The 19,087-nt window shown below is 47.0% G+C and overlaps 1 protein-coding gene across 4 annotated transcripts in view; it reads left to right on the plus strand.

Moving 5' to 3' along the window:
* Positions 1 to 19,087, plus strand: part of PPP1R7 (protein phosphatase 1 regulatory subunit 7) — a 34,850-nt gene that overhangs the window by 7,219 nt on the left and 8,544 nt on the right. For 2 of the 4 annotated variants that reach the window (XM_054477249.2, XM_054477248.2), the window contains exons 3-9: positions 1,170 to 1,225; positions 1,847 to 1,912; positions 2,574 to 2,704; positions 3,686 to 3,848; positions 6,069 to 6,185; positions 9,438 to 9,542; positions 12,872 to 12,958. In XM_054477249.2, coding sequence (XP_054333224.1) covers positions 1,170 to 1,225; positions 1,847 to 1,912; positions 2,574 to 2,704; positions 3,686 to 3,848; positions 6,069 to 6,185; positions 9,438 to 9,542; positions 12,872 to 12,958 — 725 coding nt within the window. Of the gene's footprint in view, positions 1 to 1,169; positions 1,226 to 1,846; positions 1,913 to 2,573; positions 2,705 to 3,685; positions 3,849 to 6,068; positions 6,186 to 9,437; positions 9,543 to 10,130; positions 10,261 to 12,871; positions 12,959 to 19,087 lie in introns of those variants that run through there. The other 2 variants (XM_063648219.1, XM_054477250.1) reach the window with 1 other exon arrangement.

Raw genomic sequence — 19,087 nt, forward strand, 5'->3', positions numbered from 1 at the left:
CTATACTCCAGCCTGAGCAGCAGAGTGAGACCCTGTCTCTTAAAAAAAAATTAATTAAAAAAAGTTTTTTAAAAGAGAAATACCATCTAGTCACAATATACAGCCTTATTTGGATCATAATGCAAGTAAACTAAGGGACGAAATGTTAAGACAGTGAGGAAATACGAACACTGACAATCTTTGGTGATATTGAGGAATTACTGTTAATTTTTTTAAGTGTTTTGAGGAGTGAGTGTGCATGTTTGTGTGTCTGCATGAGTCTGTGTATGCCACTGTTGTGCATGTGTGTGTCTGTGTAGTGTGCATACGTGCCTGTGTGTCTTTGTGCGTGTGTGTGTGTGCATCTGTGTGTGTCTTAGTCCTTTTCAGCACATATGCTGAAGTAGGTTCCAATGAAATGAAATAAGGAAGTGCTTAACAGGGAGGCTGTCGCCTCAGCAGGGAGAGCAGCTCTCTGCCTCCTCCGCACAGAGGATGCCGGCTCCGGGGTGGAGAGTCCTCGTGAAATCCAATGGGCTTCTCTGCTGGAGTGAGTTCACCAGTCTCCCCACTGAGAAGTGTGTTTAAATTATTCAGTGAGCCTCTTTGATCCTATGTGTTGAACTATGTTTTGTTTTGTTTTGTTCTTTGCAGAGGGAAGTGTTTGTAGATGCTGGGCCACCTTCCAAAGCAATAAAAGGCCCATCCTAGAGCATCTGATGTGCCCAGCATGGTCCAGATTCTAATGGCCTGGTTTATTGCCAAAAACAAAAAGAGAAAAGCTACATAGGAGGCAGGCTGCTGCCAGTTCTGCAGCTCTGGGAGTCACAGAAAGGCAGTAGTGCTGCCCTGCTCACCTGCACTCAGCTACTTCCTCCCCTCCTTCCCACTAACAGCTTCAAAACACATTTCCTTTCTCAGGAAGTTCAAAGGCACAGATGGATGTTTGGAGACCTTTGCCAATATCTGAATTCAGGAAATTCAGAATGCTTAAAACATCACTATTGCTGGAGCAGGGTCTAACCCTGCGACATTCTCCAGGTCCTCAGCAAACCTTCCCATTGGTTCCTCCTCGGGGTTTGAGCTGGCTCTGGGCACCAAACAGCCCCAGACCTCAGCCAGAAGCAGCTCTTCACCAGTGCCTCCTGTTAATGGGGTTCTGAACAAACCTCTTATTCTTATTTTTTCAGAAGAACATGAGCTGCCTGTGGACATGGAAACCATCAACCTGGACAGAGATGCAGAGGTAATGCCGCCTGCTCAGCCCAGCCCTGGGCGTGGTGATGGACCACCCTGTCAGGTTATCTTGTATGAGATGAGTAAGTTCTTTCCCTAGAGAGGTGGCCTAAGCCTCCCTTGGTTGAGTCAGAGTCCCGTGTTCATGTTTTTCTTACCAGTGATTGTTATCCCCATGTCTCTTCGACCCTTGAGGATTGTGTGGCAGATGAGATGCCTTTGACTCATACATTGTCTGGGTCTGATGATTACATTATACATGAGGGCCCCAATGGCCCCAGGCTGTGTATGACTGGCCGCTGGACCTCCTGAGCCCACAGCGTGTCTCTGATGGTGATGGGATGGGGTGCATATCCTCAGAGCCTGAGCTTATGTTTTGTGCATACAGGATCTAAGGAATGAGAAAACGATGTCGTGTACCAATCATTTTAAGGGCCAGTTTTACATAAAACTTAGTCATCACTAAGCCAAAGAGCCCCCGCAGCACACCTTGTCACTGACATCTGTCTGCTGCAGACCCACCTGGCACTGCCTCCCCCACTGCTGCCCACTTCCAGGCCTGCTCTTCTAGGACGACACAGGTCTCCAGCCACTTTGCTATAGCTGAGTATAGATTTCTGCTTTGTTTCAGGATGTTGATTTGAATCACTATCGCATAGGAAAGATTGAAGGATTTGAGGTACTGAAGAAAGTGAAGGTGAGAGGGACTCTCATGAGGGGACTATGACGCTCACCCATAGGATGTGGATAAGTCCAGAATCGAGCAATCAGTCCTAAGTTGTGGTCCTTGTCCCAGCCTGTGGGAGGCGTGGCTGCCTCCACCTTGTAGCAGGCCTTTCTTCACTGGGAGCACAGCAGGTGTGAGACAGCAGTCGAGGGACTTGAGGCACAGCCCTGAGGCTGGCTCTCCGGAGCCCAGGCAGCCAGTGACCTGTGACTCTGGCCTGCCTCAGTTCTGCGCCTGTGTTCAATTAGGCACTCACTGAATTTTACAGTCCTCCGTGCATCTCATTTGAATTTGTCAAAATTGAGCCCACCAAAGGTTCTTATGTTCTGCCAGGAAGTGGCAGACACCCATACCCCAGGCCAACGCCTCCCTCCCCAGCTGGCCTGCTTGGTGGGGGGCCTGCCTCCTGCCTCCCTTTGGGTCCCTGCCCATCCTCAGGTGTGTTGAGGAATTCCAGCTTAGTGCCCTTGCCCACCTGCCTCTCAAAGGTCAGCACCTTTCTAGGAAACAGCAGGAGAATGAAGACATGTCCTTGCACCAGAAAGGCCTGTCCTGTGTCCTCCAATACCAGCTGAGGCCTTCTCGTGGCCTCCCCCTTGCCTGTGCCGATTGTCCTTTTCCCATCCCCCAGACTCTCTGCCTCCGCCAAAATTTAATTAAATGCATTGAGAATCTGGAGGAGCTACAGAGTCTTCGAGAGCTGGATCTTTACGACAACCAGATCAAGAAGATTGAGAATCTGGAGGCGCTAACAGAGCTGGAGTGAGTCATGAGACCTACAGGAGAACAGCATGGTGGGAAGGCCACTGGGTGGGGGGTGTCCAGTCTCCAGAGCCAACCTCCTGCTGGCTCTTAGCCCTTGAGAGACTGCCTCTGCCACAAGGTCCTACCCTGCATCTGAATCCCAAGTCTCTGCCTGCTATGTTCAGGGCTCCAGGAGGCCTCGTCGGCTTCATGCGTGTCTTCAGCTTCCTGGACAATCCTGACTTCCAAAGTAGATCTTTGATGGGAAGGCTGCAGTGGGGACTTCTGGAAAGCCTCCATTCAGGGATGATACTGAGATTGGTAGAGGGGAAAGTTAATCCAGCATTTCCTCTTGCCTTTTGAATACTCTTTTTTTAAATTAAAAAAAAAAGTGACATTTCTAATTTAAGGAGTCAGGTCCTAGGCCAGATGCAGTGGTGCCTACCTGTAATCTCAGTGCTTTGGGAGGCCAAATTGGGACGATCACTTGAGTCTAGAAGTTCGAGATAGCCTGGGCAACATAACAAGACCCTGTCTACAAAAATTAAAATTAAAAAAGAAGGAGCCAGGTCCTAGTTATAACTTTACCTGGATTTCTGCCCTTTGTCGCTCATTCATTTTTGCTTGTTTTGTTTCTGTTTCTAATTCAATACTTCTCAGGCCCCTTCTGTGTGCAGAGCCTGGTGCCAGGTCCTGTCATGGGCACAGGTGTGAATGAAACATAGTTTCTGCCTCAAATACCATACTGGGAGCCGAGGCATCAGGAGCCTGTAGGCTGCCTCTGGCTTGCTCCGGGCTCCTGGGCAGCCTCCAAATCCCTCATGACAGCATCAGTGTGGGCCAGGCAGCAGCAGGGGCACAGTCAGACCCCCCCACCCTTGCCCACCCCGTAGTGACTGCCATCCCCTGTTGGGGATGCCACCTTTAGTGGTTAAATTGTGAGTTCTATGCAACCTATGCTCATGTAATTTTTTTAAAAACTGTTTTGGTTGTTCTCAGGATTCTAGATATTTCTTTTAATCTGCTGAGAAACATCGAAGGGGTTGACAAGTTGACACAACTGAAAAAACTCTTCTTGGTCAACAATAAAATCAGTAAAATTGAGAACTTAAGCAACTTACATCAACTACAGATGCTAGAGCTGGGATCTAACCGCATCCGGGTAGGTGCAGATGGCCCTGACTAGTATATTCAGGGAGAGACAGCTAGCGGGTTGTGTATGGACTCAGTGGGTGTATGTAGAATGCATGGTGAGTCTGCATTTCTTATGATGCTGTGATTTTTTTCATGAACAAGGAAATTATTTTTTTAAGAAAAAATGCCAACTGGAAGTCAGTATCAGTAAGTCCTGAGTTGTCTAGCTTTTCTTCTGCACATAGATTTCAGTTGCTCCTCATCCAAATCATGACTCTGAATCACACCACTCCCAGTTACATTCTGCCTGAGATGAACCAACCGACCTGAACGCCTTGCTCTTGAACTTACTCATGGTAATCTTCTCTGGCATGCTTCTTTGAGAGGAAAGTTTCCCAAGCCCAGCAAAGTGGTCACTTGGAGTGAACTGATGTACATACCAGGGGCTTTAGAAAGCCTCTTGATGCTGACACACTCCCAAAGGCAGTGCTGAGTTGGGCCTTCCTCCCTGGACAGCTTTATACTCCTGGGACACGGTCCCCAGCAGGATTAGATCTGTTCTCCAGGATCCATTTGACCTTGAAAACGTGGGACAGAATGGAAATAAAAGACTTTTGAAAAGTGATCTGGTGTTCCACAGAAGCAGGATCAAGTCTTCACCACCTGACTCATAACCACCGTCATGTGCTGGAGGGGAACTTGGGAGGGCGTCCCAGGAGGACTGACATTGGAGGTGGATCTGCCAGGCAGAGAGGAGGGAGGGTTCCCGTGGGCAGGGAGGAGGACTTCTGTCAGCCAGAAGAGCATTTGAGCCCCATGCCTGGCTCCTATTCAGGGTCATGGCACAGAGCCTTTGCTTCCCCCGGCCTTGCTTAGTGGCTTTGGCAGGTGTTTCTGAGCACATCCACCCCTGCCCATGTTCAGAATGCCCCTCTGTTTGGCTTCTGGAAGTATTATAGCATGCTGTGTCTGTCCTGGGCCCTTGAGAGCTTGGACAGGATACAAACCAAGGGAGGGTGGTTTTGGCAAGAGTCTCTTGACAGTTATTGTTAGAGATCTCATGGCCACAAATAGCAAAGCAGCACATTTTAAACTAGAGAGCAGCCCAGATGTCCGCATTTTACCAAGTGTCTCACTGTGGAACTTTCTAGGGGAACAGTGGCTCATCACAAATTAATGCAGGCTACAGCATGTGAGGATGCCCCCGCCCCCACCAAGTCCTGCAGTGGTGTGTGGATTAGCACACCTTCTTCCCTCCTGAAGTCCCCACCTGGTTAGCATGCACCTCATCTGGTTAGTTTGTGTCTGCTGAAATATTTAAAGAATGACTTGTTCTGAGAGAGAGTGAACTGACAGAGGAGGGAAACTGAAGTCAAATCAATAAACAGTCGTTAAACATCCTGCTGTAGGCAAGTCACCATGGGGAGACCAGACAGGGCAGTGTGGTCACTGCCTCTGGAGGTTTATGGTTGAATAGAGGAGCACACGATCACAGCAAGGAAGAGTGATGTAGGAGGGTGTGGAAACTGGGCAAGAGGGGCAGAGTGCTATGGTGTGAGGGTCCCAGGATTTCAAAGACTTGAGGCCAGAGTGCCCCGTACCTCACTTCTGTAGAGACTGAGGCTCTTGGGAGGACTTTTTTTTTTTTTTTTTTTTTTTTTTTTGAGACGGAATCTCGTGCTGTTGCCCAGGCTGGAATGCAATGGCACAATCTCGGCTCACTGCAAGCTCCGCCTCCTGGGTTCATGCCATTCTCCTGCCTCAGCCTCCCGAGTAGCTAGAACTACAGGCGCCCACCACCATGCCCGGCTAATTTTTTTGTATTTTTAGTAGAGACAGGGTTTCACAGTGTTAGCCAGGATGGTCTCGATCTGACCTTGTGATCCGCCCGCCTCAGCTTCCCAAAGTGCTGGGATTTCCGCACCCGGCGGGAGGACATTTTAATGTGTCAGCTCACAAATTTAGAACTGGAAGGGACTTGGGAATCTACTGGTCCTTGAGTTCTGAGACTGTTCCTCAGCACCCCAGGAAATCTGAGGGTTGGGAGTGAGCTCAAGACAGTCTTGGACTCGCCACTATTGTATTCTACCTTCAAGTAGGATTTCCACTGGAAGTCTTAGCAGATATGTCACTAGCCCCACACAGCAGAGCCGAAGCCCAGACAGCTCTGCCCCAGTCCAGGCACCTGCTGGCTGCCTGGCGCAGCCCGTCAACTGCAGTACTCATTGCTGTTCTGTCCTTTCCACAGGCAATCGAAAATATCGACACCTTAACCAACCTGGAGAGTTTGTTTTTGGGGAAAAACAAAATTACTAAACTTCAGAACCTGGATGCGCTCACCAACCTGACAGTCCTCAGTATGCAGGTACGGAGCTTCCTGAGCCGCCCTTCCCTGCGAGCCCTGGCAGGGCCAACACTGCTGGACACAACCTTAGTTTTTATCCTTCACTGCCTGCACAATTGGCACTTCGTTTCATTATTAGTAAGCAATTGAAACGTTAGATGCCATAGACTTTATACACACATGTGCCAAGCAAAAACTTGATTCTCTTTTTTATTTTTTATTTATTTTTTTCACTTTTTTAGAAACAGGGTCTTTATCTGTCACTCAGGCTGCAGTGCTGGGGGTGCTATCATAGCTCACTGCAGTCTCCAACTCCTGGGCTCAAGCCAACCTCCCACCTCAGCCTACCAAGTCAGTAGGACTACAGGCATGCACCACCACCTTCAGCTAATATTTTGTTGAGGGGGTGAGGCATGGACGAGATGAGATCTCACTGTGTTGCCTAGGCTGGTCTTGAACTCTTGACCTCAAGTGATCTTCCTGCCTTGGCCACCCAAAATGCTGGGTTTACAAGCATGAGCCACCACTCCTGGCCTTTCTTTTTTTTTTAAGAGACAAGGTCTCACTCTGTCATCCAGGCAGGAGTGCAGTGACAAGTGCATTCATAGCTCACTATAGCCTCACACTCGTAGGCTCAAGCAATCCTCCCTCCTCAGCCTCCCAAGTAGCTGGGACTGCAGGTACACACCACCATGCCTGGCTAATTTTTGTATTTTATGTAGAGAAGGGGTTTCCCTATGTTGCCCAGGGTGGTCTTGAGCTCCTGGACTCGAGCGAACCTCCTGCCTTGGCCTCTCAAAAAATTTAATTCTTAAGTGTCATGTTTTTGGCTTTTTCCACCCACCCACCTCCCTCTTCCCCCCCAGTAGCAGTCCTAGATGATTTTTAGCCAAAGGGGACTTCTTTAGAAGGTGGAGCTTATTCTAAATTCTAAAGTGTTTGGCTCAATGGTAAAAGCAATTCCTTCCATTGCACAGAGAATATCAACCCTGTTAGACTTCTGCATTTGGGAGTTGGTAAGCACTTGGGTGTGCCTAGGCTCCTGTTTACCTTTTGTGTGGGAAGCAAATTAGCAGAATTGGGCCCTTGAAGCGAGATGGAACAGAGTGCTCTGGGGACAAGGCCCGGTGTGGTTAGTTGATCCCCTCGACTGACACTGAAGGGCATGTGAAAACCACTCTTAACCCTTGGTGAAGCAGAAGTTTGTCAGGCTTCTTTAAGAAAGTTCTTGGCCTGGTGCAGTGGCTCATGCCTGTAACCTCAGCACTTAGGGAGATCTAGGCGGTCGGATCGCTTGAGCCCAGGAGTTCAAGACCAGCCTGGGCAACATAGTGAGAGCCCATCTCTAAAAAAATTAAAAATATTTTTAAAAGTTCTTAGGCCGGGCGTGGTGGCTCACGCCTGTAATCCCAGACCTTTGGGAGGCCAAGGCAGGCGGTTCATTTGAGGTCAGGAGTTTGAGACCAGCCTGGCCAACATGGTGAAATCTCATCTCTACTGAAAATACAAAAATTAGCCAGGCATGGTGGCGGGCGCCTGTAATCTCAGCTACTCAAGAGGATGAGGCAGGAGAACTGCTTGAATCCAGGAGGAGGACATTGCAGTGAGCGAAGGTTGTGCCACTGCACTCCAGCCTGGGTGACAGAGTGAGAGTCCATCTCGAAAAAAAAAAAAGAAAGAAAGAAATTATAATTAATTTACTTTAAAATATTCGGTAATTTTTACACTTTAAAATTATTAAATCAGGTAAACCTTCACCAAGTGTATCTTTTAACAATGAGTTCTTTTTTTGGGGTTTTTTTTTTTTTTGAGATAAGAGTTTTGCTCTTGTTGCCCAGGCTGGAGTGCAGTGGTGCAATCTCGGCTCACTGCAACCTCAGCTTCTGGGTTCAAGTGATTCTCCTGCCTCAGCCTCCTAAGGAGCTGGGATTACAGGTGTGCACCACCACGCCTGGCTAATTTTTGTATTTTTAGTAGAGATGGGTTTCACCATGTTGGCCAGGCTGGTCTCAAACTCCTGACCTCAGGTGATCCTCCTGCCTTGGCCTCCCAAAGTGCTGGGATTATAGGTGAGAGCCATGGCACCTGGCCTAACCATGAATTCTTTATATAAAAAACATGTAATTCCCATGCATGAATTTTAGCTCAGTACAGCAGGCTCAAAATTTTGATCCTCTTTTTCTCTCTACATGAGTCCCATTCTAGCATGTTTTTTTGTTTGGTTGGTTGGTTTTTTGTTTTGTTTTGTTTTGTTTTCCGAGATGGAGTCTTGGTCTGTTGCCCAGGCTGGAGTGCAGTGGCGCGATCTCGGCTCACTGCAAGCTCCGCCTCCCGGGTTTACGCCATTCTCCCGCTTCAGCCTCCAGACTAGCTGGCACTACAGGCGCCCGCCACCACGCCGGCTAATTTTTTGTGTTTTTAGTAGAGATGGGGTTTCACCGTGTTAGCCAGGATGATCTCGATCTCCTGACCTCGTGATCCACCCACCTCGGCCTCCCAAAGTGCTGGGATTACAGGCGTGAGCCACCGCGCCCGGCCTGTTTGTTTGTTTTCTTGAGACGGAGTCTCGCTCTGTCGCCCAGGCTGGAGTGCAGTGGTGCAATCTCGGCTCACTGCAAGCTCCACCTCCCAGGTTCATGCCATTCTCCTGCCTCAGCCTCCCGAGTAGCTGGGACTACAGGCGCCTGCCACCATGCCCAGCTAATTTTTTTTGTATTTTTTTCATAGAGACGGGGTTTCACTGTGTTAGCCAGGATGGTCTCAATCTCATGACCTCATGATCCTCCCGCCTCGGCCTCCCAAAGTGCTGGGATTACAGGTGTGAGCCACTGTGCCCGGCCCTTTATTTTTTTTTTTTGAGATGGAGTCTCGCTCTGTTGCCCAGGCTGGAGTGCAATGGCACGATCTTGGCTCACTGCAATCTCCGCCTCCCGGGTTCACGCCGTTCTCCTGCCTCAGCCTCCCGAGTAGCTAGGACTACAGGCGCCCATCACCACACCTGGCTAATTTTTTGTATTTTTAGTAGAGATGGAGTTTCACTGTGTTAGCCAGGATGGTCTCGATCTCCTGACCTCGTGATCTGCCCCCTTCGGCCTCCCCAAGTGCTGGGATTACAGGCATGAGCCACCGCGCCCAGCCCCATTCTAGCATGTTTTAAGTGAAATTCTCTGTTCTTAGAATTCTTCAAGATAACACAAAACCTCGTTTCCTAAAAACCGTTTCATTTCGTACCTTCTGTATTGTTCTGACAGCTGTGTGCTCTCCCTCTTGCAGAGCAACCGGCTGACCAAGATCGAGGGTCTGCAGAACCTGGTGAACCTGCGGGAGCTGTACCTTAGCCACAATGGCATCGAGGTCATCGAGGGCCTGGAGAACAATGTAAGACACCCACTGTCTGGGGCTGTGTGGGCGGTGGGCACCAGGCGGGCAGGCACCTGGCCAGCCAGCACACACCGGCCCAGGAAGATGCCCTGCCTCTGGAGGTTTATCAGAAAGACCTTCCCATCCTAAAAACTAAGGGACCCCCTCCTCATACTGAAAAGTGCAGGAGCTGTGTGTGCCTGTTGGCCCTCTGCCCTGAGTCTGCCTCGAAGGGCTGACGCTTTATGTGGAATTTCAGCACAGGCTTCCATAGGCTCCCTCAATGGGGCAGCATCCACTGCACACCCACTGTGCACTGCAGGCGTTCTGCAAGATTTGAAAAAAACAAACCCAACCTACTCATAAAGGGCCCTGTATGAGGGTGACCGGCATCCTTACAGGCCACTGACCTTCTGTCCATGGGTCCACTGGCCTCAGCCCCTACTTCCCAGCCCACAGAAAGCACAGGACCAGCTCTCAGTCCCAGCCCCCTCCTCCTCTTACAGTATGAGCAGCTTCCTCCTCCCCCATTCCTCCCTGCCTGCTGTCCACACCTGTCCTCACCTGTCCATGCTCCTCCCACCCTCCCCGGCCCTTCTCACTCAGGTGCAGGACAGCCTCACGTACTGAGGGGAAGTGTGCTCACAGAGTCCCCACTCTCCTCAGCTGCCTCCAGCTCACCCTGCTCTGCCCCAGTGCAGTGTTCAAGACAAATAAAAGACTTTTTCTCATTCAATTTTACTTGTTTTTTTCTGTTTTGTTAAATTGCCAGCAAATATAACCAGATTGGTCTATAAACATAGTGTTTCAATCTCATTAAAGGCCTTTGTGCCTCAACCCCAGGGCCTAGTTGGCATCAGTAAATTTCACCAACACCTTCATAAAATTTTGGAAAAATTCAAATTTGCCTGTGGAAAGTTTGGTCACCTTCCTTTGACTTTGCATTGAAATTAAAAGTTTATAAAACTAGCATGCAAACCAAGTGTTCACCTGTGTAGTTTAGAGTGGTAAGTCGAGACATGCCTACAGTGGAATGGCACTGAGGACTGTGTGGCAGGGGCTGGGGTTGGGGCTGGGTGGGGTGCGCAGCAGGGAGCCCATGCTGAAGGGAGCCCTGGTGCCCTCCTGCACTCTGGCCTCCCTGAGCCAAGGCTCTGCAGTCACCACCAAGCAACCACCGGGAGACAAACAATCTGCAGCACAGTTCAAATAAGCAGCCAGTCCCAGGAAAACTGGAAAGAAGTGTAATTCAGAATTTTACCAGTAGAAGTGCTACACTGTGATCTTGGTTAAACACCAGATTATTCTTGGGCCTCTGAAACAAAACAGAAAAAAAAAAAAATTGTTGTATTAAAGGTAATTACGTTATTGTAATCTTCATCATGATCAAATGTGACAGTCTTCTGCCATTTTTTTCAACTAAAGATCAGACAAATATTTTCTCCTAAGTTTTGTTTCTTAATTTATCTGGAACTTATTTTTATGGTGGGAAATAAGAAAGTAAATGTAGTTTTGTCCCAGGTGGGAACTTAGATGACGCCCCCCATCCCAGTGTCTCACGACTCCTGTCTTGTTCTTCGGGTCTCCTCCAGCTCTGGGCTCTCCCTTTGGTCTAGAATATGTTTGCAGTGGTCTCTGACAGGTGTAGTTTCTGTGGTGTTGTGTCATGCCCTTTGGTGTGCCTGCTCTCCTCACCCTGTTCCATTCTTTTTTTCTATTTCTTAAGCATTTCTTACTAGTTTGCTTTTGGATGAGTTTTCACAACATTGTCCAGCTCCCCTAGAAAAACATGAAATAGTGTTGAGTGCCTACATGGATCCCTGAGCTCAGAGGTGAGGGACGGGTTCTGACAGCCAGAGCCTACCACCAGCTCTGCCCCTCGTGCTGAGCCTTGGTGCTTGGACCTCACAAGGCTCAAATCCTGCATGTGTTCCAGGCCATTTTCATTTTGCCAGTTTCTGGGCTTGCATACCAGATGACCACGAGCATCTCAGAATGGTGCAGAGTGCGGGGGAGAGCTGCCGTCCGTGCTAGAGAGGCCTGTTCCAGCCCCACCGCCAGGCGGTGTGTCGTTGGATTACCCACAGTTGGGTCTTCTGCAACATTTTCCTGCAGTCCTTTTTGCTCTGAACCTACCCCACTGAGCTCCTCCCTTGCACACTGTTGAGCCTGATACTCCGTGAGCAGACCTGACCAGGGCACCAAGATGGGGTGGTTTGAAGGCACCTCCTAGGCAGCATGCCACACATAGTCTGCTGGAGAGTGGCGTCAGACTTGACATACGCAGCTGGTGCCAGCTGGGCACCAAGGCAGCAAGGGTAGTACAGCCAGAAGAGCTCCCAGGCCACAGCCGTAGCGCTTTCGAATTGGGAAAGCTACTGGCTGGGTACATTTCAGGGGAGAGGGGGAGGAGTGTTTGCTTTTGAGAAATTTTTTAACTTTCCCTTAAAACCTGGAAAGCTTTGGAATTGGAATACCAAAAATGCAGTAGAAAACCAAGAAGGGACTCAGGAGGGAGCAGAGCGTGAGGGCAGAGAAGGGAATGAACTTTGTCAGAGGTTCTCAGACAGCTTGTAAATGTTTTCCTTTTGATGAGAAACAAAATTATTACCCAGGCTTAGCTAAGGTGTATTGGAAAGTGAGTAACTGATGTGCATTTTCAGAGTAGAAGATCCTAAAAACACACTCTTGTCTCCCGGTGGGGACACACACCCTGCAGCAGGTGCTCAGCAGGCCCAGCACCCAGTCCTCAGTACAGGTCCTTTCTCTGCACTCATGCTCCTGGCACCCTCTTCCCAGACAAGAGTGTAGGCCTGGGGTCCAAGAGTCCTGCCTCTCCTACTGCTTCTATGTGCCTGGGCAGATTCTTAGCCCCACTGAGCCCCAAGTTCCTCATCCCCAAATGAAGAGAGGAACTTTGTTTTGAAGATTACTTGGTCGTACATTTCCTCGTGATGAGCACTAGGTAAATGTTACTACAATTGTCAGCCTTTCTTCAGAGCGTCAGGGGGTTACTCGGTTCTTCCTGGGACCATCAGTCTCACTAGGTCTGTCTCAATGGACAGGGTCTGGGAGCACTGGGCTTGGAGTCTGACACAGTCTCAAATCCCAGCGATCAGGAGAGCTCAAGGAGGTAGCTGGGCAGGCTCTGATGGAAACACTGTCCCAGGGAGGGCTGCAGGAAGCAAGCAGGTGTCGTCACCCTCCATAGCATGCCCTTACCCTGTGAGGGCAGAGAGGGCAGTATACCTGCAGCCCTAAGGTCAGCACTTGACACTGCCTGCATGGTCATGCAAATCACTGTTGATCAGAGGTAATCCAGGAAACATTTTATTTCCTTCTTTTAGAACAAACTCACGATGTTGGACATTGCATCAAATAGAATCAAAAAGATTGAAAATATCAGCCATCTAACAGAGCTGCAAGAGTTCTGGGTAAGTTTAATACACGCTGGGGTTGATGACACTTTGACTAAACTGGTCTCACTGATTAAAATGTCATATGAATGAATACAAGAATCTCCTGTAAGCCTTCATGCTGAGTGACTCCGCACGTCATGAGATTTGGGGTGGGCGCTCTTGTAGACTTGTATTGGGTGTTGTCTGTGCTCCTCAGCATGAGCCAGAGATCAGCAGCATTGACATAGCTTGTTAGAAATGCAAAATCCTGGGCCCCACCATAGCCCAGATGCAAACTGAGTCAAAATCTTTGCTTTACAAGACTCCAGGTGATTGCAGTACACACAGAGGTTGGAGAAGCCCTGATCTAGGTGTGGGTAGAACCTAAAATTGTCATTTGACCAAATGGTTTCCAAACCTCAGCAGAGAGGCAGACGCATTCCCTGCAGATATATTCCAGCACAACAGAAGGAAATGTTGGATGGGTTTCTGCAGTTAGTCATCTTGGAATTTGCCTTGTATTTGTCTTGTCACAGGTATGGTTTCAGGAGTAGTGTTGTGGAGTCAGCAGGAAGAGAAACAGAATATAAGAAGTTTTTGCGATTCCTCTAAAGGGGTTGGGAAATGATCCCCGAGTTGAAGTCTTCAGTGTTGGGATTCCCTTAGAGAATTCTCCTAAGGCTTATTGCCTTTCCCCTAGCACGTGGCCCCTGCAGAGATTGCAGCACAGATGTCACCCTGTGATGCTGTGAATGTAGTAGTGTCCTCAGATACATTCAGTCTAATCCAGGATTCATGCTGAGTGTAAGGCATCGTTCTTCCTTGTCTCTCCTCTAACTGTGCTGCTGACCCTGCTTGTCTGTGCGTTCTCCTTTCCCCATTTTAAAAGGTCACCCACGTTTCCCCAGAACACAGGTGGCCTGCTGCAAATGTTCCTTGCCCCTTATTAGTGGCACTGGGTCTTGAGTAGTGTCATGATGTGATACCAGAGCATGTCTGGGAAGATCAGAGCCAGAATTTGGAAGGTGATAAAGATGTCCCAGGCCAGGGGGAGCCTCAGTGAGTCCAGGTGGGTCTATGTGCAGCCCACCCTTGAAGGAAGGTGTGGCTGGTGGTAGGCTGGTTGGATCAGTGCATAGGGAGTTGGCAAAGAAGCCAGGGAACCACACAAAGAAGCCAAACAACAGGAATAAGGAGTCCAGAGACAGAGGACCAGGTAATAGGGAAAGGGCACCTGGCAAAAAATTAGGGAGCAGGTTTGGGAAACGAGCTGATACTGAAGCAATGTTCCTGAAGCTTATGATTCCTTCTGCATGCCCTGCCTAGGAACAGAGCATGGGCACAGAATGCTGAGACCACAGGCAGGGGCCAACCTGGGCACCACAGCTAGCAGGGAGGCAGGCAGGCTGGCAGGCTGGTGATCAATCACTAGGGGCCAGATAGTGCCTGACCCTGTAACACAGAAGAATCTTGTTCCTTAGGCCACCAAAGATAGTAAAAAAATAGCCAGAATTTGCACAGCACTTTATAGTGTCATACCTCTTTCCATTCTGATCCAATTATCACAGCAAAAATGTGGATAAGGTCATATTACCCCATTTTACAGGTAAAGAATTGCATTCCAGGAAGGAAAGCTGCAAACCAGGAACTCTCAAACTCAGTTCCATGCTCATATCACATTTGAGAGGCACATCATTAGTCTCTAAGGCAGAAATAGAAAACCAGTCTTAACAAGTTTCTGATAACTCACATACTATGTTTGTTGATTTTTCTGCCTATTTGTTCCAATTACCGAGAGGAGTATGTTGAAACCTTCCAACTATAATTGTCAATGGATCCATTTCTCCTTTCAGTTCCATTAGTTTTTGTTTCTTGTATTTTGAAAGTCTGTTAATCAGGTGCATACATATTTAGAATTGAGGAATTCTTGATGAATTGATCCATTTATCATATGAAATGTTCTTCTTTCTTGCTATCCTCTTTATCCTTGTCCTGGAAGAGTATCTTGTCTGTTATTAACGTAGCCACTTCATCTGTCTTACGATTAGTGCTCTCATGGAATCTTCATCCATTTACTCTTAACCTGTGCCCTTATAATTAAAATGTGTTTTTCATAAAAAGTATATAACTAGATCTTGCTTTTTTCTCCAGTCTGACAATCTCTGTCTTTTAAGTGGTGTGTTTAGACTGCTTACATTTAATATAATTACATTTAATTACATTTTGTGTAATGGTTGAGTTTAACTATCATGTTAGTATTTGTTTTTTATTTGTCTCATCTATTCTTTGTTTACTCTTTCCTACCTACTTTTTGGAGTGAGATTTTTTTTTTTTGCAGTCTATTTTAACTCTATTATTGGCTTATTTGCTATACCTCTGTACTAGTGTTTTCTTGTTGATTGTTTGGAGGGAGGGTTGTTTTAGTGACTAGAATTTAAAAATGCATTTTTAATTTATCATCATCTATATATTTTACATTTAAATATCTTATGATCCCCATGATACCTTATCTTTTAAAGAAATTTTAAAATGGCCAGGCGCAGTGGCTCCTGCCTGTAATCCTAGCACTTTGGGAGGCCGAGGCGGATGGATCACCTGAGATCAGGAGTTTGAGACCAGCCTGGCCCAACGTGGTGAAACCCTGTCTCTACTAAAAATGCAAAACTTAGCTGGGCATGGTGGCACATGCTGTAGTCCAAGCTACTCAGGAGGCTAAGGCACGACAATCACTTGAACCCGGGAAGTGGAGATTGCAGTGGGCCAAGATCACGCCACTGCACTCCAGCCTGGGCAAAAAAAGTGAAACTCCGTCTCAAAAAAAAAAAAAAAAAAAAGAAATTTAAAACCAAGAAAACTCACTTATTTTACCATTTCAGGCATTGTTTATTCTTTCGTGTGGATCTGAGTTTCCACTTGGTATTTCCCTTCCACCTGAAGAATTCTATTGTTTTGTCGTTGTGCATTCTGCAGTAAACCAATCCTTCACTTTTATTTGTTTGAAAAATCTATTTAATTTGCCTGCATTTTTGAAATTTAATATTATGGATACACAATTCTAGCTTGACAGGTTTTTTTTTTCCTTTTTAAGCACATTAAATACTTTGTTCCTTCATCCTCTGGTTTGCATTATTTTTCCTTTATAAAATTTTTATTATTTTAAAAATAAATAGAGACGGGGCCAGACACAGCAGCTCACGCCTGTAATCCCAAGGTGGATCACCTCAGGTCAGGAGTTTGAGCCCAACCTGACCAACATGGCGAAACCCCATCTCAACTAAAAATTCAAAAATTAGCTGGGTGTGGTGGTGCGTGCCTATACTCCCAGCTACTGGGGAGGCTGAGACAGGAGAATCACTTGAATCCAGGAGGCAGAGGTTGCAGTGAGCCAAGATCGTGCCACTGTAGTCCAACCTGGGCAACAGAGCAAGACTGTCTCAAAAAAAAAAAAAATAGGATGGGATCTTGCCATGTTGCCCAGGCTGGTCTCGAACTCCTGGGCTCAGACAGTCCTCCTGCCTCAGCCTCCCAAAGGGCTGGGAGTACAGGTGTGAGCCACCACACACGGCCCTGGTTTGCATTATTTCTAATAAGAAGCCAGCAGTCATTTTTATCTTTTTTCCTCTGGCTGCTTTTTAAATGTTCTTTTTAATCATTGTTTCTTATTTTGTTTTGTTTTTTGCAACTTGAATATAATGTGCCATGGTGTAGTTTATTTTATTTGATGTGTTAGGGTTCACTGGATCTGTGAATTTATGGTTTTCATCAAATGTGGAAAGCTTCTGGAAATTATTTTCTATAAAACTGTTTCTGCCCCTGCTCCCCCACCCCGGTTTCTCTCTGAAAACCCAGTTATGCATCTTCCTCTGGTACTAACGAGGCCCCTGAGGCCATTTCCTCCACCCTGTTCCACCCCTCTGGCTTTCATCTTGCTGTGCTTGTTTGTATAATTTCTGTTGTTAAATCTTCAAGATCATGATCTTTTCATCTGTAGTATCCTATCTACTGTTAAGCCCATGTCATGAATTTTTTATTTCAGATGTTGTATTTTTCTCAACTCTAAAAGAACATTTGGCTTTATTTTTTTTTGGTAGGTTATTTTTCTCTCTTCATTAGATTCGTGTTTTCCTTTAAGTCCTTCCTTCTTTACGTCTTGTAATTTTTTATTAGATCCTGGGTGTTATGGTGTTCAATTGTTGAATGTCTGGAATTTATGTTGTGTTCCTTCAAAACATACTGAACTTTATCTGACAGGCAATTAAGTTACAGCTTGATACTTTTGAGGCTTGTTTTTAAGCTTTATTAGAGTACATCTAAATAGTCTACCCCGTAAGATTAATCTAGCGCTGTTTTGAAGCTGTGGCCCTCCTGGGATGTCTGGTGAATATCCTGTGTATTTAAGTTCTCTCCACTGTGGTTGGTGGGAACACAAACATGGACCTGCTATGGGTGAGCTCTGGGCATTCTGCAGCTCGGGGCTGCCTAGTAGTTCTTTGACCAGCCTTTAGCTTTTCACTCTGCCTAGCACAGCTTCATCTTCAGTCCAGGATTCAAGAGGATACCATGTGGATTTCTGGAGGCTTTTTCCCTGCATAGCTCACTCCTATCTATACATTCCAGCTCCCTTTGCCTCCCCAAACTACAATCACAATCTCAACTCTGTGTGGCCACCAGGCTCTGCTTGGGTTCTGCCTCCTTGTGGTCCCGAAAGTTCCTCCAGGCAGAAGGCCGGGATGATCACACCGCCCACCTCATTTGTTTCCTGTCTCTCAAGAATCACTGTCTGTGTTGCCTGTTGTCCAATGTATAAAAACAATTATTTCATATATTCTATCCTTTTTTTTTTTTTTTCCAAGATAGAGTCTCGCTCTGTCTCCCAGGCTGGGGTGCAGTGGCGCGATTGGTGCGATCTCAGCTCACTGCAAGCTCCGCCTCCCGGGTTCATGCCATTCTCCTGCCTCAGTCTCCTGAGTAGCTGGGACTACAGGCACCCACCACCATGGCCAGCTAATTTTTTGTGTATTTTAGTAGAGACGGGGTTTCACTGTGTTAGCCAGGATGGTCTCGATCTCCTGACCTCATGATCCGCCCGCCATGGCTTCCCCAGGTGCTGGGATTACAGGTGTGAGCCACCGTGCCTGGCCTATTCTATCCTATTTTCTAGTAGCTTGTGACAAAGGCAGGAGCCCAGCACCAGCTGTTCTATCATGGCTTGAAAGAGAAGTCCTACTTACTTATTTTACTTTTGTGTCTGTCTCCCCCATTGTATAATATAAACCTCATAAGGGCAGGGAAATTAGTGTTTGGTTTACTTTGTTTTCCCTCCCAATTTCTTTACTGTGGTAAAACATGCATAAAATAAAACTTACATCTTAACCATGTTTAAGTGTACAGTAAGTGGTATTCAGCACATTCATAATGGTGCACAGCCATCACCACCATCCATCTCCAGGACTCTTTTCAACTTATAAAACTGAAACTCTGTACCCATTAAACAATAACTCCCTATTTTCCCCTTCCCAGACCTTGACAATGACCCTTCTACTTTCTGTCTCTATGAATTTAACTACAGACCTCATATCACTGGAATCATGCAGTATTCATTTTTGTGACTGGCTGACTTCACTCAGCATATTGACCTGAAGATTCATCCATTCTGTAGCATGTGTCAGAATTGCCTTTCTTTTTAAGGCCAAATAATATTCCGCTGTATGGATATTGTTTTGTTCATTCTTATCTCACCAGCTTCTGGAATAGTTCCTGATACCCCTTTTTTTTTTTTTTTTTTTTTTTTTTTGAGACAGAGTCTCGTTCTGTCACCCAAGCTAGAGTGCAGTAGCATGATCATGGCTCATTGAAGCCTTGACCTCCTGAGTTCAAGTGATCCTCTCACCTCAGCCTCCTCCCAAGTAGCTGGGACTGCAGGTGTGCACCAATGACCTGGCTACATTTGTGGGTTGTTTTTTTATTTTATTTTATTTATTTTTTTTTTTTTTTTGAGACGGAGTTTTGGTCTTGTCACCCAGGCTGGAGTGCAATGGCACAATCTCACTGCAACCTCCGCTTCCCAGGTTCAAACGATTCTCCTGCCTCAGCCTCTGAGTAGCTGGGATTACAGGTGAATGCCACCATGCCCGGCTAATTTTTGTATTTTTAGCAGAGACGGGG

Source organism: Pongo pygmaeus, chromosome 11 (assembly GCF_028885625.2).
Source record: "Pongo pygmaeus isolate AG05252 chromosome 11, NHGRI_mPonPyg2-v2.0_pri, whole genome shotgun sequence".
NCBI classification, from domain to species: Eukaryota; Metazoa; Chordata; class Mammalia; order Primates; family Hominidae; genus Pongo; species Pongo pygmaeus.